The sequence below is a fragment of the Vidua chalybeata genome, chromosome 33, assembly GCF_026979565.1.
Source record: "Vidua chalybeata isolate OUT-0048 chromosome 33, bVidCha1 merged haplotype, whole genome shotgun sequence".
NCBI lineage: Eukaryota > Metazoa > Chordata > Aves > Passeriformes > Viduidae > Vidua > Vidua chalybeata.
In genome coordinates, this window is record NC_071562.1 from 845219 (window position 1) to 862380 (window position 17162).

The 17162-nt window shown below is 65.8% G+C and overlaps 2 protein-coding genes across 7 annotated transcripts in view; both read left to right on the top strand.

Annotated features, from left to right (window-relative positions):
• The first annotated feature begins 4143 nt into the window (after positions 1–4143).
• Positions 4144–7018, top strand: S1PR2 (sphingosine-1-phosphate receptor 2). Its single transcript, XM_053968311.1, has one exon. It carries the CDS (start codon positions 4336–4338, stop codon positions 5383–5385), a length of 1050 nt encoding a protein of 349 aa, XP_053824286.1. The 5' UTR covers positions 4144–4335; the 3' UTR covers positions 5386–7018.
• A 794-nt stretch (positions 7019–7812) lies between these two features.
• The window catches only part of PNPLA6 (patatin like phospholipase domain containing 6), a 28016-nt gene continuing 18666 nt past the window's right edge, over positions 7813–17162 (top strand). For all 6 annotated transcript variants that reach the window (XR_008435306.1, XM_053968274.1, XM_053968276.1 and 3 more), the window contains exons 1-12: positions 7813–7859; positions 9574–9636; positions 9723–9782; positions 11518–11593; positions 11686–11768; positions 11845–11945; positions 12054–12206; positions 13784–13943; positions 15710–15790; positions 16584–16712; positions 16793–16873; positions 16980–17088. Coding sequence is in view for 5 of the 6 variants with exons in the window: in XM_053968274.1 (XP_053824249.1) it covers positions 9604–9636; positions 9723–9782; positions 11518–11593; positions 11686–11768; positions 11845–11945; positions 12054–12206; positions 13784–13943; positions 15710–15790; positions 16584–16712; positions 16793–16873; positions 16980–17088 (1066 nt within the window). In the remaining variant the exon portion in view is untranslated. The remainder of the gene's footprint in view (positions 7860–9573; positions 9637–9722; positions 9783–11517; positions 11594–11685; positions 11769–11844; positions 11946–12053; positions 12207–13783; positions 13944–15709; positions 15791–16583; positions 16713–16792; positions 16874–16979; positions 17089–17162) is intronic.

A 17162-nucleotide genomic window follows, 5' to 3' on the forward strand; every position in this document is an offset into this window, starting at 1 on the left:
ATTCCCATTCCCAGTCCCATTCCCAATTCCCGTTCCCATTTCCCAGTCCCATTCCCAATTCCCGCTCGGGTTTTGGGGGGGGTCTCCCCCAAATCCCCGGCGGGAATGCGGGGCCGGCATTGCTGGGACAATTTGGGAATTCTTTTTTCCCCCCACACTTTTTTTTTTAAATTTATTTTTTTTTCCCCCCAAGCCCCGCCTCATCCCGGGGGTCCGGGGGCGGGAATTCCGCATGGATTTGGGGGGGAGGGGTCGGGAATGCCGGGGGAAGGGGGGAGGGGGGGGCACATCCCGCCCACCCCCAGCCCGATCCCGCGCCTGGTTCCAATTAAATCCCAATTCATTAAATCCCTTCTCCGCCCCCTCCCGGCGCTCCAAATTTTGGGATTTTTTAAATGGGGGGGGGGGGGGGGGGGGGCTCTTCCCAACCCCCCCCCCCCAATAATTCACCGAATCCTCCCCCCCCCCCCTCCGCCCACCTCCCCCGAATTCCTCCCGGGACGAGCCGTGGAAAGTCCGGGAAGTTTTTCCAGCCGTGAAAAAAAAAAAAAAAACTCCCCCTAATTAAAAAAAAAAAATCCCCAAAAATTGTGAAAAAGCTCCCAAAATCCTCCCGGTGGGGGGTGGGGGGGAAGAAGAATGGAGGGGTGTGTCCCCCCCCCAAAAAAAAAGGGACAGACACGGGGGGGGGTTGTTGGTTTTTGTTTTTTTTGGTGTTTTTTGGTTTTTTTTTTTGGTGTTTTTTGTGGTCCCTCTCCCCATTTTGGGGGGGGTCCCAGCCAAAAGTGGGGGGGGGGGCACACGGTGGCCTCGCCCCTCGGGGGGGGTGGCCCCGGTCCAGCCCCGCCCCCCCCCCCCGCCCCCGCCCCCCCCCCCCCTCGCTCATGCTGGAACCGGGACGGGCGCTCAGCGCTGCCGGGACCGGCCCCGGGACCGGTAAGACCCCCCCAAAAAAACCCCCCCCGAGCCCCCTCTGCCACTCCCGGGGGTCCCCTCCCCACTTGGGACCCCCCCCCCACCCGCGTCCCCCTGTCCCCCCCCCCCATCGAATCGGGGGGAGGCACAGAACGGGACCCCCGGGATGGCCCCAAACGTGCGGGGACATCGGGAGGGGTCTCAGGGTTTGGGGGGCGGCTCGGGGGTGTCCCCAAGGGTTGGGGGTGGGGGGGGGACACATTGGGGTGGGGGGGGTCCCCTCTTATTGTCCCCCCCCCTCATTGCCCCCCCCTCATTGTCCCCGGCCCGGCCCAGCTGTTTCGGCCACGCCAACATCTGGCTCGCAGCTGGCGGGGGGCGGGGGTCGTGTCCTTTGGGTGGGGGCACCTCCTGGGGGTCCCCAAACCCTCGAGGGTCCCCAAAATCCCGACGGTGACAGTGAGCGGCCGGGGGGCGAGTCCCGCCGTGTCCCCCCCCTCCCCACGTGCGTGTCCGGTGGCGGGGGGCTCGGGGGGGGGGGCTCGGGGGGGAGTGGGTTTGGGGGTGGGTTTGGGGGCCCCTCCCGTCCGTGGTGGGCGCCGCCCCCGCGGCTAAACCCGGCTCTAAGCTCGGCTTTGTCCGCCCTGATCCAATTTGCTCCGGGATATTTCGGGATGGAAGCGCCCCCCGTGACCCCCCCGCGGCCCCTTCCCCTCCCCCCCGGGCGGGGGGGATCCAGGGATGGATCCCAAGGGATGATCCCAGGGAGGGATCCCGGGGTGGGATCCTGGTGTGGCACCCCCGGTTCAGGGTCCCGCTGGGATTCCCTGGGGTCGGGCCCCAGTCCAGGTCCCGGTGCAGGATCCCGGTGCAGGATCCTGGGGCAATTCCCGGTGCAGGATCCCGGGGCAATTCCCAGTGCAGGATCCTGGTGCAGGATCCCAGTTCAGGATCCTGGGGCAATTCCCGGTGCAGGATCGTGGGGCAATTCCCGGTGCAGGATCCTGGGGCAATTCCCAGTGCAGGATCCTGGTGCAGGATCCCAGTTCAGGATCCTGGGGCAATTCCCGGTGCAGGATCGTGGGGCAATTCCCGGTGCAGGATCCTGGGGCAATTCCCAGTTCAGGATCCCGGGGCAATTCCCAGTTCAGGATCCTGGGGCAATTCCCAGTTCAGGATCCCGGGGCAATTCCCAGTTCAGGATCCTGGGGCAATTCCCAGTGCAGGATCCTGGGGCAATTCCCAGTTCAGGATCCCGGTGCAGGATCCCAGTTCAGGATCCCGGGGCCATTCCCAGTTCAGGATCCCGGTGCAGGATCCCAGTTCAGGATCCCGGGGCCATTCCCAGTTCAGGATCCCGGGGCCATTCCCGGTTTAGGATCTCGGGGCAATTCCCTGTTCAGGATCCCGGGGCCATTCCCGCTTTGGGGTCCCGGTTGGGGATCCCGCTGCGATTCCTGGGGCAGGATCCCAGCCCGGGATCGCGGGACACGATCCCGGGGCCATTCCCAGTTTGGGATCCTGGTTTCTGGGGCAGGATCCCAGTGCAAGGTTCCAGTTTGGGATCCCGGTTTGGGATCCCGGGGCCGTTCCCGGTTTGGGATTCCAGTTTGGGATCCCGATTTAAGATCCCGGGGCCGTTCCCGGTTTGGGATCCCGGGGCCGTTCCCTGTTTGGGATCCCGGTTTAGGATCCCGGTTTAAGATCCCGGGGCCGTTCCCTGTTTGGGATCCCGGGGCCGTTCCCGGTTTGGGATCCCGGTTTAAGATCCCGGGGCCGTTCCCGGGGCCGTTCCCGGGGGTCCCGCCGCCCCCGGCCCCGCCCGCTCCCCCCCGCTGGCTCCGCCCGGGGCAGCTCCGAGCCGGGGGCGGGCGGGGAAGGGGAAGGGGAAGCGGCGGATGCTCCGTGCCGGTTCCGACCACGACCGGCGGCTCCTACCGGCACCGGTACGAGGGTCTGGGGGGGGAGGCCTGGAGGGGTCCTGAGGGGGGTCCCGGGGCAGCGGGAGCCCAGGGGCGGTGTCCCGGCACCGGGCGCGGCTGCGCGAGGCACCGGGCGGTGGCGGGACGGCTCCGGGACCCTCTCCGTGACGGCACCGGGGGAACTCTGGTACCGGGACTGTTCCGGGACGGGACCGCGGGAGGCTCCGGGAGCGCACCAGGACGGGAGGGCTCCGGGACGGGACCGACGCCGGTACGGGGACGGCCCCGGGACGCCACCGGCACCTGGCGGGGGTGGGGGGGGCTCCGGGACGGTGCCGCGGCCGCCGGGGCTCCTTCCCCCGCCGCCTCGCCCCGGTTCTCGTTCCCGTCCGGAGCCCTCGGGGGTCCCGCACCGAGAGGAACGGAGCGGGGGGGGGTGGGAGGGCCTTACCGGGGGTCACCGTCCCGAAATTTGGGGAGGGGGGACCCAGCGGTGACGTCCTCCGATGTCCCCACCCCTCGCTCTTCCAGCCCCCCGCGGTGCCCCGCCCCATTCCCCACGGGGTGTCTGTCACCTCCTGCCACCCCCGGTGTCACCTCAGGCCCCTGCCTCGATTTCCCCCAGATGTGCGCCCAGATGTGTCCCCCTCCCCTCCCCTTCTCCCACTGGGACGTGGGTGACACCCCTGTGGAAGGACACAGGTGACAGCAGGTGTCACCTGGGTGACACCCCGGGGTACCCAAAGGTGACAGTGGGTGTCACCACCCGCGGGGACAGGGCTGGGGGTGGCTGTCAGCACAACCTGGGGGGGACACGACCGGCCCTGGGTGACACCCCGGGGTGTCCATGGTGTGACAAACTGGGGGTGACACCCTGGGGTGTCCATGGCGTGACAAACAGGGGGGGTGACACCGGCCGTCACCCCGGGGTGTCCATGGTGTGACAAACAGGGGGGGTGACACCCCGGGGTGTCCATGGTGTGACAAACAGGGGGGGTGACACCGGCCGTCACCCCGGGGTGTCCATGGTGTGACAAACGGGGGGGGGGGGTGACACCAGCCGTGTCACCCTGGGGTGTCCATGGTGTGACAAAGGGGGGTGACACACTGGGGTGTCCATGGTGTGACAAACAGGGGGGGTGACACCGGCCATCACCCCGGGGTGTCCATGGTGTGACAAACGGGGGGGTGACACCGGCCATCACCCCGAGGTGTGACAAACAGGGGGGGGGTGACACCGGCCGTCACCCTGGGGTGTCCATGGTGTGATAAACAGGGGGGTGACACACTGGGGTGTCCACGGTGTGACAAGCAGGGGGGGTGACACCCTGGGGTGTCCATGGCGTGACAAACATGGGGTGACACCGGCCGTCACCCCGGGGTGTCCCCGCTGTCACAGAGGTGACAACGGGGTGGTGACACTGCCGTCCCTAGGAGCCATGTCCCGGCGGCGCTGAGCCTCGTCGTCGCCGCCGCCTCCGCCGCCGCCGCCACCGCCATGGGGAGCATCTACAAGGAATACTTCAACCGCGACAAAATCCGCGAGCACTACAACTTCACCAAGGGCGACGGCGAGAGCGCGGCGCCCTCGCGCTGGGTGGGCTCCGTCCTCATCGTCGTCCTCTGCTGCTTCATCGTCCTGGAGAACCTGCTGGTGCTGGTGTCCATCTGCCGCAACAAGCGCCTGCACCTGGCCATGTACATCTTCATCGGCAACTTGGCCGCCTCGGACCTGCTGGCCGGCACGGCCTTCATGGTCAACACGCTGCTGTCCGGCAGCACCACCTTCAGCCTGACGCCGGTGCAGTGGTTCGTGCGCGAGGGCACGGCCTTCGCCACGCTGGCCGCCTCGGTGTTCAGCCTGCTGGCCATCGCCATCGAGCGGCACGTGGCCATCACCAAGGTGAAGGTGTACAGCAGCGACAAGAACTGCCGCATGGTGCTGCTGATCGGCGCCTGCTGGGTGATCGCCGGCGCCATCGGCAGCCTGCCCATCATGGGCTGGAACTGCATCAGCGACCTGGGCGACTGCTCCACGGTGCTGCCGCTCTACTCCAAGCGCTACGTGCTCTTCGTCACCACCATCTTCACCCTCATCCTCATGGCCATCGTGGGGCTCTACACGCGCATCTACTGCATCGTCCGCTCCAGCCACGCCGAGATCGCCTCGGCGCAGACTCTGGCCTTGCTCAAGACCGTCACCATCGTGCTGGGCGCCTTCATCGTCTGCTGGCTGCCCGCCTTCATCATCCTCCTGATGGACGCCTCGTGCCCCGTGCGCGCCTGCCGGGTGCTCTACAGCGCCAATTATTTCTTCGCCTTCGCCACGCTCAACTCGGCGGCCAACCCGGTGATCTACATGCTGCGCAGCAAGGACATGCGCGGCGAGTTCCTGCGCGTGCTCTGCTGCCGCGGCCGCCGGCCGCAGCCCCCCGGCCGGCCGGGCGTCCCGCTGCGCACGTCCAGCTCGCTGGACAAGGGCCCGGCCGGCGCGGCGGGCGAGCTGGCCACGGCGCCGCTGACCCGCGAGTGCACCACGTCCGTGTGACGGCGCCGTCGGTCATGGGGGGGGGAGACGTTTGGGTAAGCGGGTGAGGGGGTTTTTTGTGGTCGAGGGCGTCGGGTGGGCGGTCGGGGGGACACGGCACGGGCGCCCCGTGGCTTCGTGGATGTCGCCACGGCCTTGAGACCGCCCCGTGGACGTCCCCACGGACGCCCCACGGCCTCGAGACCACCCTGAGGCCACTCTGTGGATACTCCACGGCCTCGAGACCACCCCGTGGACACCCCACGGATGTCCCGCGGCCTCGAGACCACCCTGTGGATACTCCACGGACGCCCCATGGCCTCGAGACCACCCCGTGGATCTTCCACAGCCTCGAGACCACCCCGTGGACACCCCACGGATGTCCCACGGCCTCGAGACCACCTTGTGGACACCCCACGGCCTCAAGACCACCCTGTGGATACTCCATTGCCACCCTGAGACCACCCTGTGGATACTCCATGGACGCCCCATGGCCTCGAGACCACCCCGTGGATATTCCACGGCCTCAAGACCACCCTGTGGACGTCCCCACAGACGCTCCATGGCCTCAAGACCACCTTGTGGACACCCCACGGACACCCCACGGCCTCGAGACCACCCTGTGGATGTCCCCATGGACACCCCACGGCCTCGAGACCGCCCCGAGGCCACTCTGTGGACACCCCACGGCCTCAAGACCACCCTGTGGACATCCCCACTGACACCCCACGGCCTCGAGACCACCCTGTGGATACTCCACGGACGCCCCATGGCCTCGAGACCACCCCGTGGATCTTCCACAGCCTCGAGACCACCCTGTGGATACTCCATTGCCACCCTGAGACCACCCTGTAGATACTCTACGGACACCCCACAGCCTCGAGACCACCCTGTGGATGTCCCCACGGACACCCCACAGCCTCAAGACCACCCTGTGGACGTGCCCACAGCCTTGAGACCACCCTGTGGACATCCCCACGGACGCCCCATGGCCTCGAGACCACCCTGCGGACACCCCACGGCCTCGAGACCACCCCGTGGATATTCCATGGCCTCGAGACCACCCTGTGGATGTCCCCACGGACGCCCCACGGCCTCGAGACCACCCCGTGGACACCCTATGGCCTCAAGACCACCCTGAGGCCACTCTGTGGACACCCCACGGCCTCGAGACCGCCCCGAGGCCGCCCGTGGCCACCCCACGGTACGAGCGGCGCGGTTCCCTCGCGGTTCCCCCGCGGTTCCCCCGGTACGGACCCACTCCCCGCCCGCTGCCCCCCCCGGGGGTGTCCCCGGTGTCCCCGCCGGCGCTCCGTGTGCCCGGACACGCGTGGGGCCCTTCCCCCGCCCGCTGCCCGAGCCCCGCGGCCACCGCCGGACCTGTCGGGCGAGTCCCGGCGCCGCTCCCGGGGCTCGTGGGCGGCTCCCACCGCCGTTCCCGCCGGGATAAACCGGGATAAACCCGGGGAGGGCGCTGGGGACCCCCCAAAATTCCGGGTTTTTCCCCCGCGCTGGTGCGTGGGGACGGGGGGGGGGACGGGGGTTCATCCCAGTGCGGCCGGATCCGCCGGGACCCCCCCCCACCCTCCAGAAATCGCCGGGATTTGCCCCCAAAATCCTCCCCACGTTGTATTAAACGATTTTTTTTTTTTTTCTCTCCAGCTGTTTCCGCGTCTTTCCCCAAATTTGGGGGGGGGGGGGGAGGGATTTTCCCGGTGGGAATTTGGGAAACGCGGTCGAGCGTCTCAGGCGGGTTTGGGGACAAGGTTGGGGAGGGGGGGGTGTGTGGCGGTACCTGGAGACCCCTCCCCTGTCCCCAAGCCAGCGGTTTGTCACCTCCCACCCCCCAAAAAACCCCGATTTGTCCCCATTTCCTCCCTGGGGGGGGGGGGGGGGAATGTTTCGGTTCCTGTCCCCCGCTGCCGTCGCGGTGTCCCCGAGGTGACCCGGCGCCTTTGAGGACGGGGAATGCCCGGGTGTGGCTGGGGGGGGGGACAGCCGGTGGCACCGCGGGGTTGTCACCGCCGGGGTGGCCCTGGGTGACACCCCCGGGGTGGCCACAGCGGGACAGGGCTGCCGCCGCTCCACCCACCGCCGCGCGATTCCCGTGGGGGGACAGGCCCCAAGGTGTGTCGCCCCTCCCAAATTTGGGGTGTCACCTTGGCAGTGTCCTGTGTCCCCCCCCCCCCCCCCCCCCCAAATTTCGGGGTGTCCCCCGCCACCCCCAAGATGGCGCCGTCCCCCTCCCTCCCTCACGGCCCCGCGCGCCACGCGCCGTCGCGCTGGATGACGTCACGCCAGCACGCCGCGCCCAAGATGGCGGCCGGCCGCGCCGCGCCGCGGCGGCTTGACCTTCCCAACATGGCGGCGCAGCCGCGACGGTTTTGGCGCCGATGAGTGACGTAGTACGGGAGGCGGGACGGCCTTAAAGGGGCCATGACCGCGCGGGGGCCGCGGCCGCCGCCAGGGCCGGAGCGGGGCGAGACCGGCGGCCGGTGAGGGGGGGGGGGGGGGCCGGGGGGGGCTTTACCGGCTTTGAGGGGGGGGTCCGTGGGGGCTTTACCGGCTCTGGGGGTCCGGGGGAGCGGAGGTTTTGGTGAGGGGAGGGGGGGGTGGGTGTGAGGGCAGTGGGGGGGGGGGGGAAGCGCTGAGGGGAACGAGAGGCGGGGGGGGGGGCAACGGGGCCCGGGGGGGGCAATAACGGCCTGGGAAGGGCAATTAATGAACGGGCAATCAAAACGTGAGGGGGTAAATAATTAATGAGAGGGTAATAAGGGCCAGGAGTGGGGGGGGGGGGGGGCAATAAGGGCCTGGTGGGGGGGGGGTGATTTGTGAGGGGGCAGTTGAGATGTGAGGGGAGGGAATGAATTCCTGGGGGGGGTAATAACGGTTGTGGGGGCAATAACGGCCTGGGGGGGGGCAAAAATGATAAGGGGGGCAATAAAGATGGGGGCAATAACGATAAGGGGGGCAATAAAGATAAGGGGGGGGCATTACGCCATGAGGGGGAAATTTGGGGGAGGGGAATGGGGGAAGGGGGCAATAAAGTTTTTTGGGGGGGGGCAGTAAAACTTTAGGGGGGTAATTTTGGGGGGGGGGGGGCTGTTGTCACCTGGGGGGTGTCACCAGGCCCCGGTGACACACGCCAGCCTCGGTGCCACCGTCACCTCCCCGGGGTGTCCTTGGGAAGGACAGGGGGACACGGGGGACACAAGGGGGGGGGGGGGGGGGCCGGGCCCGCTGGTGGCACTGATGGGGTGACAACAGGCCCGGGTGACAAGGCCTCGGTGGCCTTGGCACGGCCACTGCCGCTGGCACAACTGTCCCCTTTGGGGACACCCGGGGGTTTCCACCTGGGTGCCACCACCCACTTGTCACTGCGTGTCCCTCGGTGCCACCACGTCTCACTGACTGCTCCTTCTCCCCTTTTTCCCCCGTTTTCCCCCCGTTTTCCCCCCGTTTTTCCCATTTTCCCCTGTTTCCTCCGTTTTCCCCTATTTTCCCCATTTCTCCCCTATTTTCTCCCTGTTTTTCCCCAATTTCCCCCCCGTTTCTCCTGTTTTTCCCCATTTTCCCCCCATTTTCCTCCCATTTTTCCCCGTTTTCCCCCCACTTTTTCCCCATTTCCCCCCACTTTTTCCCCATTCCCCCCATTTTTCCCTTTCCTCCATTTCCCCCCCATTTCCCCCCCATTTCCCCTGTTTTTCCCCATTTTCCCCCCATTTCCCCCCCATTTTCCCCATTTCCCCCCCATTTTCCCATTTCCCCCCATTTCCCCCCCTTTTTCCCCGTTTCCCCCCGTTTTTCCCCTGCTTTTCCGGTTTCCCCCATTTCCCCCCATTTTCCCCCATTTTCCGCCATTTCCCCCATTTTCCCCCGTTTTCTCCCTGTTTTCCCCTTTTCCCCCCATTTTCCCCCATTTTCCCCCCGTTTCCCCCCCATTTTCCCCCGTTTTCCCCTGTTTTCCTGCAATTTTTCCCCATTTCCCCCCGTTTTCCCCCCATTTTTCCCCATTTTTCCCCATTTCCCCCCATTTTCCCCCATTTTCCCCATTTCCCCCCATTTTCCCCATTTCCCCCCATTTCCCCCCATTTTCCCCATTTCCCCCCATTTTTCCCCATTTCCCCCATTTTTCCCCATTTTCCCCAATTTTTCCCCGTTCCCCCCCGTTCCCCCCCGTTCCCCCCGTTTCCCCCCGGTTTCTGGCAGGATTTCGGGAGGGCGCAGCCCCCCCCGGCCATGGGGCAGGGCGAGTCGCAGCAGGAGGCCGAGGTGGGACGCTGTCACCGTCACCCCCCGCGCTGTCCCCGGGGCCGGGGGGGCCGCGGGGGCTCAGCTGTCCCTTTGTGTCCCCGCAGGGCTCGGTGCTGAGGGGGCTGCTGGCCGCCTTCGGCAGGGAGCAGCTCCCGGCGCGCGCGGTGAGCGCCGGCGCCGCCGTCCCCGGCTCCCCGTGCCCCATGTCCCCAGTGTCCCCAGTGTCCCCGTGTCCTAGTGTCCCAATGTCCCCATGTCCCCAGTGTCCCCAGGGACAGGGTCCCAATGTCCCCAGTGTCCCCATGTCCCCATGTCCCCAATATCCCCATGTCCCCAGGCACAGGGTCCCAATGTCCCCAGTATCCCCAGTGTCCCCATATCCCCAGGGACAGGGTCCCAATGTCCCCATGTCCCCAATGTCCCAATGTCCCCATGTCCCCAATGTCCCCAGTGTCTGCAATGTCCCCATGTCCCCGAAAAGAATGTCCCCAGGGACAGGGTCCCAATGTCCCCAGTATCCCCATGTCCCCAATATCCCCATGTCCCCAGGGACAGGGTCCCAATGTCCCCATGTCCCCAGTGTCCCCATGTTGCCATGGACAGGGTTCTAATGTTCCCAGTGTCCCCGGTGTTCCCAGGCACAGGGTCCCAATGTCCCCAGTATCCCCAGTATTCCCAGTGTCCCCAATGTCCCCATGTCCCCAGGGACAGGGTCCCAATGTCCCCAGTATCCCCGTGTCCCCATGTCCCCAGTGTCCCCAGTGTCCCCGGTGTCTGCAATGTCCCCATGTCCCCATGTCCCCAGTATCTGCAATGTCCCTGTGTCCCCAGTGTCCCCGTGTCCCCAGGGACAGGATCCCAATGTCCCCAGTATCCCCAGTGTCCCCATGTCCCCATGTCCCCAATATCCCCATGTCCCCAGGCACAGGGTCCCCATATCCCCAGGGCCAGGGTCCCAATGTCCCCAGTATCCCCAGTGTCCCCATGTCCCCATGTCCCCAATATCCCCATGTCCCCAGGCACAGGGTCCCCATATCCCCAGGGCCAGGGTCCCAATGTCCCCAGTATCCCCAGTATCCCCAGTGTCCCCATGTCCCCATGTCCCCAATATCCCCATGTACCCAGGCACAGGGTCCCAATGTCCCCAGTATCCCCAGTATCCCCATATCCCCAGGGACAGGGTCCCAATGTCCCCAGTGTCCCCATGTCCCCAATATCCCCATGTACCCAGGCACAGGGTCCCAATGTCCCCAGTGTCCCCAGTGTCCCCAGTGTCTGCAATGTCCCCATGTCCCCGAGAAGAGTGTCCCCAGAGACAGGGTCCCAATGTCCCCAGTATCCCTATGTCCCCAGTGTCCCCATGTCCCCAATTTCCCCATGTCCCCAGGGACAGTGTCGCCAGGCACAGTGTCCCCAGGGACAGGGTCCCAATGTCCCCAGTGTCCCCAGTGTCCCTTATGTCCCCAAGGACAGGGTCCCAATGTCCACAGTGTCCCCATGTCCCCAGTGTCCCCATGTCCCCATGGACAGGGTTCCAATGTTCCCAGTGTCCCCAGTATCCCAATGTCCCCAGTGTCCCCATGTCCCTGAGAACAGTCTCCCCGGGGACAGGGTCCCAATGTTCCCAGTGTCCCCAGTGTCCCCATGTCCCCATGTCCTCAGTGTCCCCAGTATCCCCAATGTCCCCATGTCCCCAGGCACAGTGTCCCAAATGTCCCCAGTATCCCCAATGTCCCCATGTCCCCAGGCACAGTGTCCCAAATGTCCCCAGTATCCCAATGTCCCCATGTCCCCAATATCCCCAATGTCCTGGCAGCACCATTGGTCACCCCCTGCACTTGTCCCCATCTCTTGGGGACAAGGTGGGGACAAGATGGGGACGCCCCCTTCCCTCCACAGGTGCTGGGGACCATCCTGTGCCTCGCCGTCCTCGTCATGGCCGTCGCCGCGCTGGGCTGGTGGCTGCGCCTCAAGAGTGAGTGCCACCCTCTCTGGGGCTGGCCCTGGGGACGGGGACGGGGGGGGTGACAGCACCGTCCCCTCACGCCGTCCCCTCCGTGTCCCCAGAGGCGCCCGCGCAGGAGCCGCCGCGCTACCGCTTCCGCAAGCGGGACAAGGTCCTGTTCTACAGCCGCAAGATCATGCGTAAGGTGACCCTCGGGGCGGCAGCGGGGCGCCGGCGCCGCGCCGCCGCCGGCGCGTGACGCTTTGTCCCCGCCGTGCCAGGTGTCCCAGTCCACGTCCTCGCTGGTGGATGCCACCACGGCCGGCGGCGCCGCGCGGCCCCGCAGCCGCAAGAAGCTCAAGGTGCTCAGCATCGCCAAGAAGTGAGCGGGCGGCGGGATCGGGATCCGTCCGCGGCCGTGGCGGGGTCGGGATCGGTCGCCGTGTCCCCCCCACGCCGTGTCCCCACGCTGTCCCCTCGCTGTCCCCAGGGTGTCGGCCAGCTTCCTGCGCATCCAGAAGGAGCCGCCCACGCTGCAGCTGAAGGAGCCACCGCCCTCGGTGCTGGAGGCCGACCTGACCGAGTTCGACGTGGCCTCGTCGCACCTGCCCTCCGAGGTGCTCTACATGCTCAAGAACGTCCGGTGAGCGGGGCCGGGGTCTGGCCGTGGGATCTGTCCCTGGGATCAGGGTCTGTCCATGGGATTGGGGTCTGTCTATGGGATTGGGGTCTGTCCATGGGATCTGTCCATGGGATCAGGATCTGTCTATGGGATTGGGGTCTGGTTGTGGGGTCAGGTTCTGTCCATGGGGTTGGGGTCTGTCTGTGGGGTCAGGTTCTGTCCATGGGATTGGGGTCTGTCTGTGGGGTCAGGGTCTGTCCATGGGGTTGGGGTCTGTGGGGTTGGGGTCTGTCCATGGGGTTGGGGTCTGTGGGGTTGGGGTCTGTCCATGGGGTTGGGGTCTGTCTGTGGGGTCAGGTTCTGTCCATGGGATTGGGGTCTGTCTGTGGGGTCAGGTTCTGTCCATGGGATTGGGGTCTGTCTGTGGGGTCAGGGTCTGTCCATGGGGTTGGGGTCTGTGGGGTTGGGGTCTGTCCATGGGGTCGGGGTCTGTCTGTGGGGTTGGGGTCTGTCCATGGGGTCGGGGTCTGGCCGTGGGGTCAGGATCTGTCTGTAGGGTCGGGGTCTGTCCCTGGGATCGGGGTCTGTCCATGGGATCTGTCCCTGGGATCGGGGTTTGTTCATGGGGTCTGTCTGTGGGGTCGGGGTCTGGCCGTGGGGTCAGGATCTGTCCATGGTGTTGGGGTCTGTCCATGGGATCTGTCCCTGGGATCAGGGTCTGTCCATGGGATTTGGGTCTGTCTGTGGGGTTGGGGTCTGTCTGTGGGGTCGGGGTCTAGCCATGGGGTCAGGATCTGTCCATGGGATTGGGATCTGTCCATGGGATCTGTCCGTGGGGTCAGGGTCAGTCCGTGGGGTCAGGGTCTGTCTATGGGATTGGGGTCTGTCCGTGGGGTTGGGATCTGTCCATGGGGTCAGGATCTGTCCATGGGGTCAGGGTCTGTCTGTGGGGTTGGGGTCTGTCCATGGGATCTGTCCATGGGATCTGTCCGTGGGGTCGGGATCCATTGATGGGGTCGGGATCCATTGATGGGGTCGGGATCCGACCGCAGCGATCGAACTCCTCCCTTGGACACCTCTCCGAGGGGATCCCCGCATGCCCCCCTCCACGACCCTGCTGTCCCCGCTGTCCCCGTGGTGTCCCTCCTGTCCCCGTGGTGTCCCCACTGTCCCCATGGTGACACAGCTGTCCCCATGGTGACACAGCTGTCCCCGCAGTGTCCCCGCTGTCCCCCTGGTGACACAGCTGTCCCCGTGGTGTCCCTGCTGTCCCCATGGTGACACAGCTGTCCCCGTGGTGTCCCTCCTGTCCCCGTGGTGTCCCCACTGTCCCCATGGTGACACAGCTGTCCCCATGGTGACACAGCTGTCCCCGTGGTGTCCCTGCTGTCCCCCTGGTGACACAGCTGTCCCTGCAGTGTCCCTGCTGTCCCCAAGGTGTCCCCACTGTCCCCATGGTGTCCCCGCTGTCCCCGCGGTGTCCCCGCTGTCCCCCTGGTGACACAGCTGTCCCCGTGGTGTCCCTGCTGTCCCCCTGGTGACACAGCTGTCCCCGTGGTGTCTCTGCTGTCCCCCTGGTGACACAGCTGTCCCCGCAGGGTGCTGGGACACTTTGAGAAGCCGCTGTTCCTGGAGCTGTGCAAGCACATGGTGTTCCAGCAGTGCCAGCAGGGCGAGGACGTGTTCCGGCCCGGCCAGCCCGACACCAGCATCTACGTCCTGCAGGAGGGCAAGCTGGAGCTGCTGCTCACCGAGACGGTGCGGGGACACCTGGGGACATCGGGGACACCTGGGGGGACAGCCCACGGCCAGCCAGGGATAGCCAGGAGATAGCCAAGGACATCTTGGGACACCTGGGGACATCGGGGACACCTGGGGGGACAGCCCACGGCCAGCCAGGGATAGCCAGGAGATAGCCAAGGACATCTTGGGACAGCTAGGGGACACCTGGGGACATTGGGGACAGCTGGGGGGACAGCCCACGGCCAGCCAGGGATAGCCAGGAGATAGCCAAGGACATCTTGGGACAGCCAGGGGACACCTGGGGACATCGGGGACAGCTGGGGCGACAGCCCACGGCCAGCTAGGGATAGCCAAGGACATCTTGGGACAGCCAGGGGACATTGGGGACATTGGGGACAGCTGGGGGGACAGCCCACGGCCAGCCAGGGATAGCCAGGAGATAGCCAAGGACATCTTGGGACACCTGGGGACACCTGGGGACATCGGGGACACCTGGGGGGACAGCCCAGGGCCAGCCAGGGATAGCCAGGAGATAGCCAAAGACATCTTGGGACAGCCAGGGGACACCTGGGGACATTGGGGACAGCTGGGGGGACAGCCCAGGGATAGCCAGGAGATAGCCAAGGACATCTTGGGACACCTGGGGACATCAGGGACAGCTGGGGGGACAGCCCACGGCCAGCCAGGGATAGCCAAAGATATCTTGGGACAGCCAGGGGACACCTGGGGACATTGGGGACAGCTGGGGGGACAGCCCACGGCCAGCCAGGGATAGCCAGGAGATAGCCAAGGATATCTTGGGACACCTGGGGACATCGGGGACACCTGGGGGGACAGCCCACGGCCAGCCAGGGATAGCCAAAGATATCTTGGGACAGCCAGGGGACACCTGGGGACATTGGGGACAGCTGGGGGGACAGCCCAGGGATAGCCAGGAGATAGCCAAGGACATCTTGGGACAGCCAGGGGACACTTGGGGACATCGGGGACACCTGGGGGGACAGCCCACGGCCAGCCAGGGATAGCCAGGAGATAGCCAAGGACATCTTGGGACAGCCAGGGGACACCTGGGGACATTGGGGACAGCTGGGGGGACAGCCCAGGGATAGCCAGGAGATAGCCAAGGACATCTTGGGACACCTGGGGACATCGGGGACACCTGGGGGGACAGCCCACGGCCAGCCAGGGATAGCCAAAGATATCTTGGGACAGCCAGGGGACACCTGGGGACATTGGGGACAGCTGGGGGGACAGCCCAGGGATAGCCAGGAGATAGCCAAGGACATCTTGGGACAGCCAGGGGACACTTGGGGACATCGGGGACACCTGGGGGGACAGCCCACGGCCAGCCAGGGATAGCCAAGGACATCTTGGGACAGCCAGGGGACACCTGGGGACATCGGGGACACCTTGGGGGACAGTTCAGGGAGAGATGGGGACACCTGGGGACATTGGGGACAGCTGGGGGGACAGCCCACGGCCAGCCAGGGATAGCCAAGGACATCTTGGGACAGCCAGGGGACACCTGGGGACACCCAGGGACAGCCAGGGGACACCAAACACAGTCAGGGACACCCCAGGGGCATTCAAGGACACACAGGGACACCCAGGGGACACCTGGGGACACTCAGAGACAGTTGGGGACACCCTGGAGAAGCACCAAGGGCATTCAGAGACACCCCAAGGACACCCCCAGGACACGCAGGGGACACTCTTGGACACCCAAGGGACAACAGGGGACACTCAGAGGACAGCAGGGGACACGGGGTGTGTCCCAGCAGGACGGGAAGGAGACAGTGATGAAGGAGGTGTTCCCTGGGGACAGCGTCCACAGCCTGCTCAGCATCCTCGACGTCATCACGGTACCGGCCACGTCCCCAAAGCCTTGGGGACATCGTGGGGGCTGTCCCCAAACCCTGCCACGCCCAGCTGGCACGTGCCCAGACCCCCCGAAGCTCCGTGGGTGACTGTGCCCAGCCTGCCCAAGGTGTCCCCAAACGCCTCCAACGCAGCCGTGGCCAGCCCAACCCCAACCACGGCTGTCCCCAAGTGTCACCAACTGACCCCAAACTCCTCCAGCCCGAACATGGCCACGCCAAACCCAACCATGGCCACCCCAAACCCAACTGTGACCACCCCAAACCCAACCACGGCCACCCAAACCCAGCTGTGACCACCCCAACCCAACCATGGCTGCCACAAACCCAACCGTGGCCACCCCAAACCCAACTGTGATTATCCCAAACCCAACTGTGGCCACCCCAAACCCAACTGTGACCATCCCAAACCCAACTGTGACCACCCCAAACCCAACTGTGATTATCCCAAACCCAACTGTGATCATCCCAAACCCAACTGTGACCACCCCAACCCAACCATGGCCGCCACAAACCCAACTGTGATCACCCCAAACCCAACTGTCGTCATCCCAAACCCAACCGTGACCACCCCAAACCCAACTATGACTGCCCCAAACCCAACCACGACCAACCCAAACCCAACTGTGATCATCTCAAACCCAACCACGACCATCCCAAACCCAACCATGGCCACCCCAAACCCAACCGCCCAAAACCCCAGTGCCACCCGTGGCCTTCACCAGTCCCCAGCTGTCCCCAAGCCCCCATGGGTGCCCTGACCCCGCGGTGTCCCCAGGGCCACCAGCGGCCGTACCGGACGGTGTGTGCCCGCGCAGCCGAGGACTCCACCGTGCTGCGCCTGCCGGTCGAGGCCTTCTCGGCCGTCTTCGAGAAGTACCCCGAGAGCCTGGTCAGGGTTGTGCAGGTGAGCCGGGCTCCGGGGGACCCCCGGGAGGTCCCTCGGGGTGGCAGCGCTCCCACGGTGTCCCCGTGTGCCCCCCGCAGATCATCATGGTGCGGCTGCAGCGCGTCACCTTCCTGGCCTTGCACAACTACCTGGGCTTGACCAACGAGCTCTTCAGCCACGTGAGCTCAGGCTGAAATTTGGAGGGGGGGGGGGGGGGGGGTCCTCTGATGTCCTCCCCCACCCCCCCCCAGCCCCTCTGATGTCCGTCTGTCCCCAAACCTCCAGGACATGCAGCCCCTGAAGCTCTTCCCGCAGCCTGGCCACGCCGCCCGCACCAGCCCCGTCCGGCACGGCAAGCGCGGCCTGGGCAGCACCGACGAGGGCCGGGACACCGGTGAGGCGCCAGCAGGGTCCTGAGACCCCCACCCCGAGCATTTCTGGGGTCTCCGTGCTCAGTTTTTTGGGGGG

Excerpts from the sequence above, each read along its gene's own strand:
- S1PR2 (XM_053968311.1), top strand. The coding sequence starts at position 4,336 with ATGGGGAGCATCTACAAGGAATACTTCAACCGCGACAAAATCCGCGAG.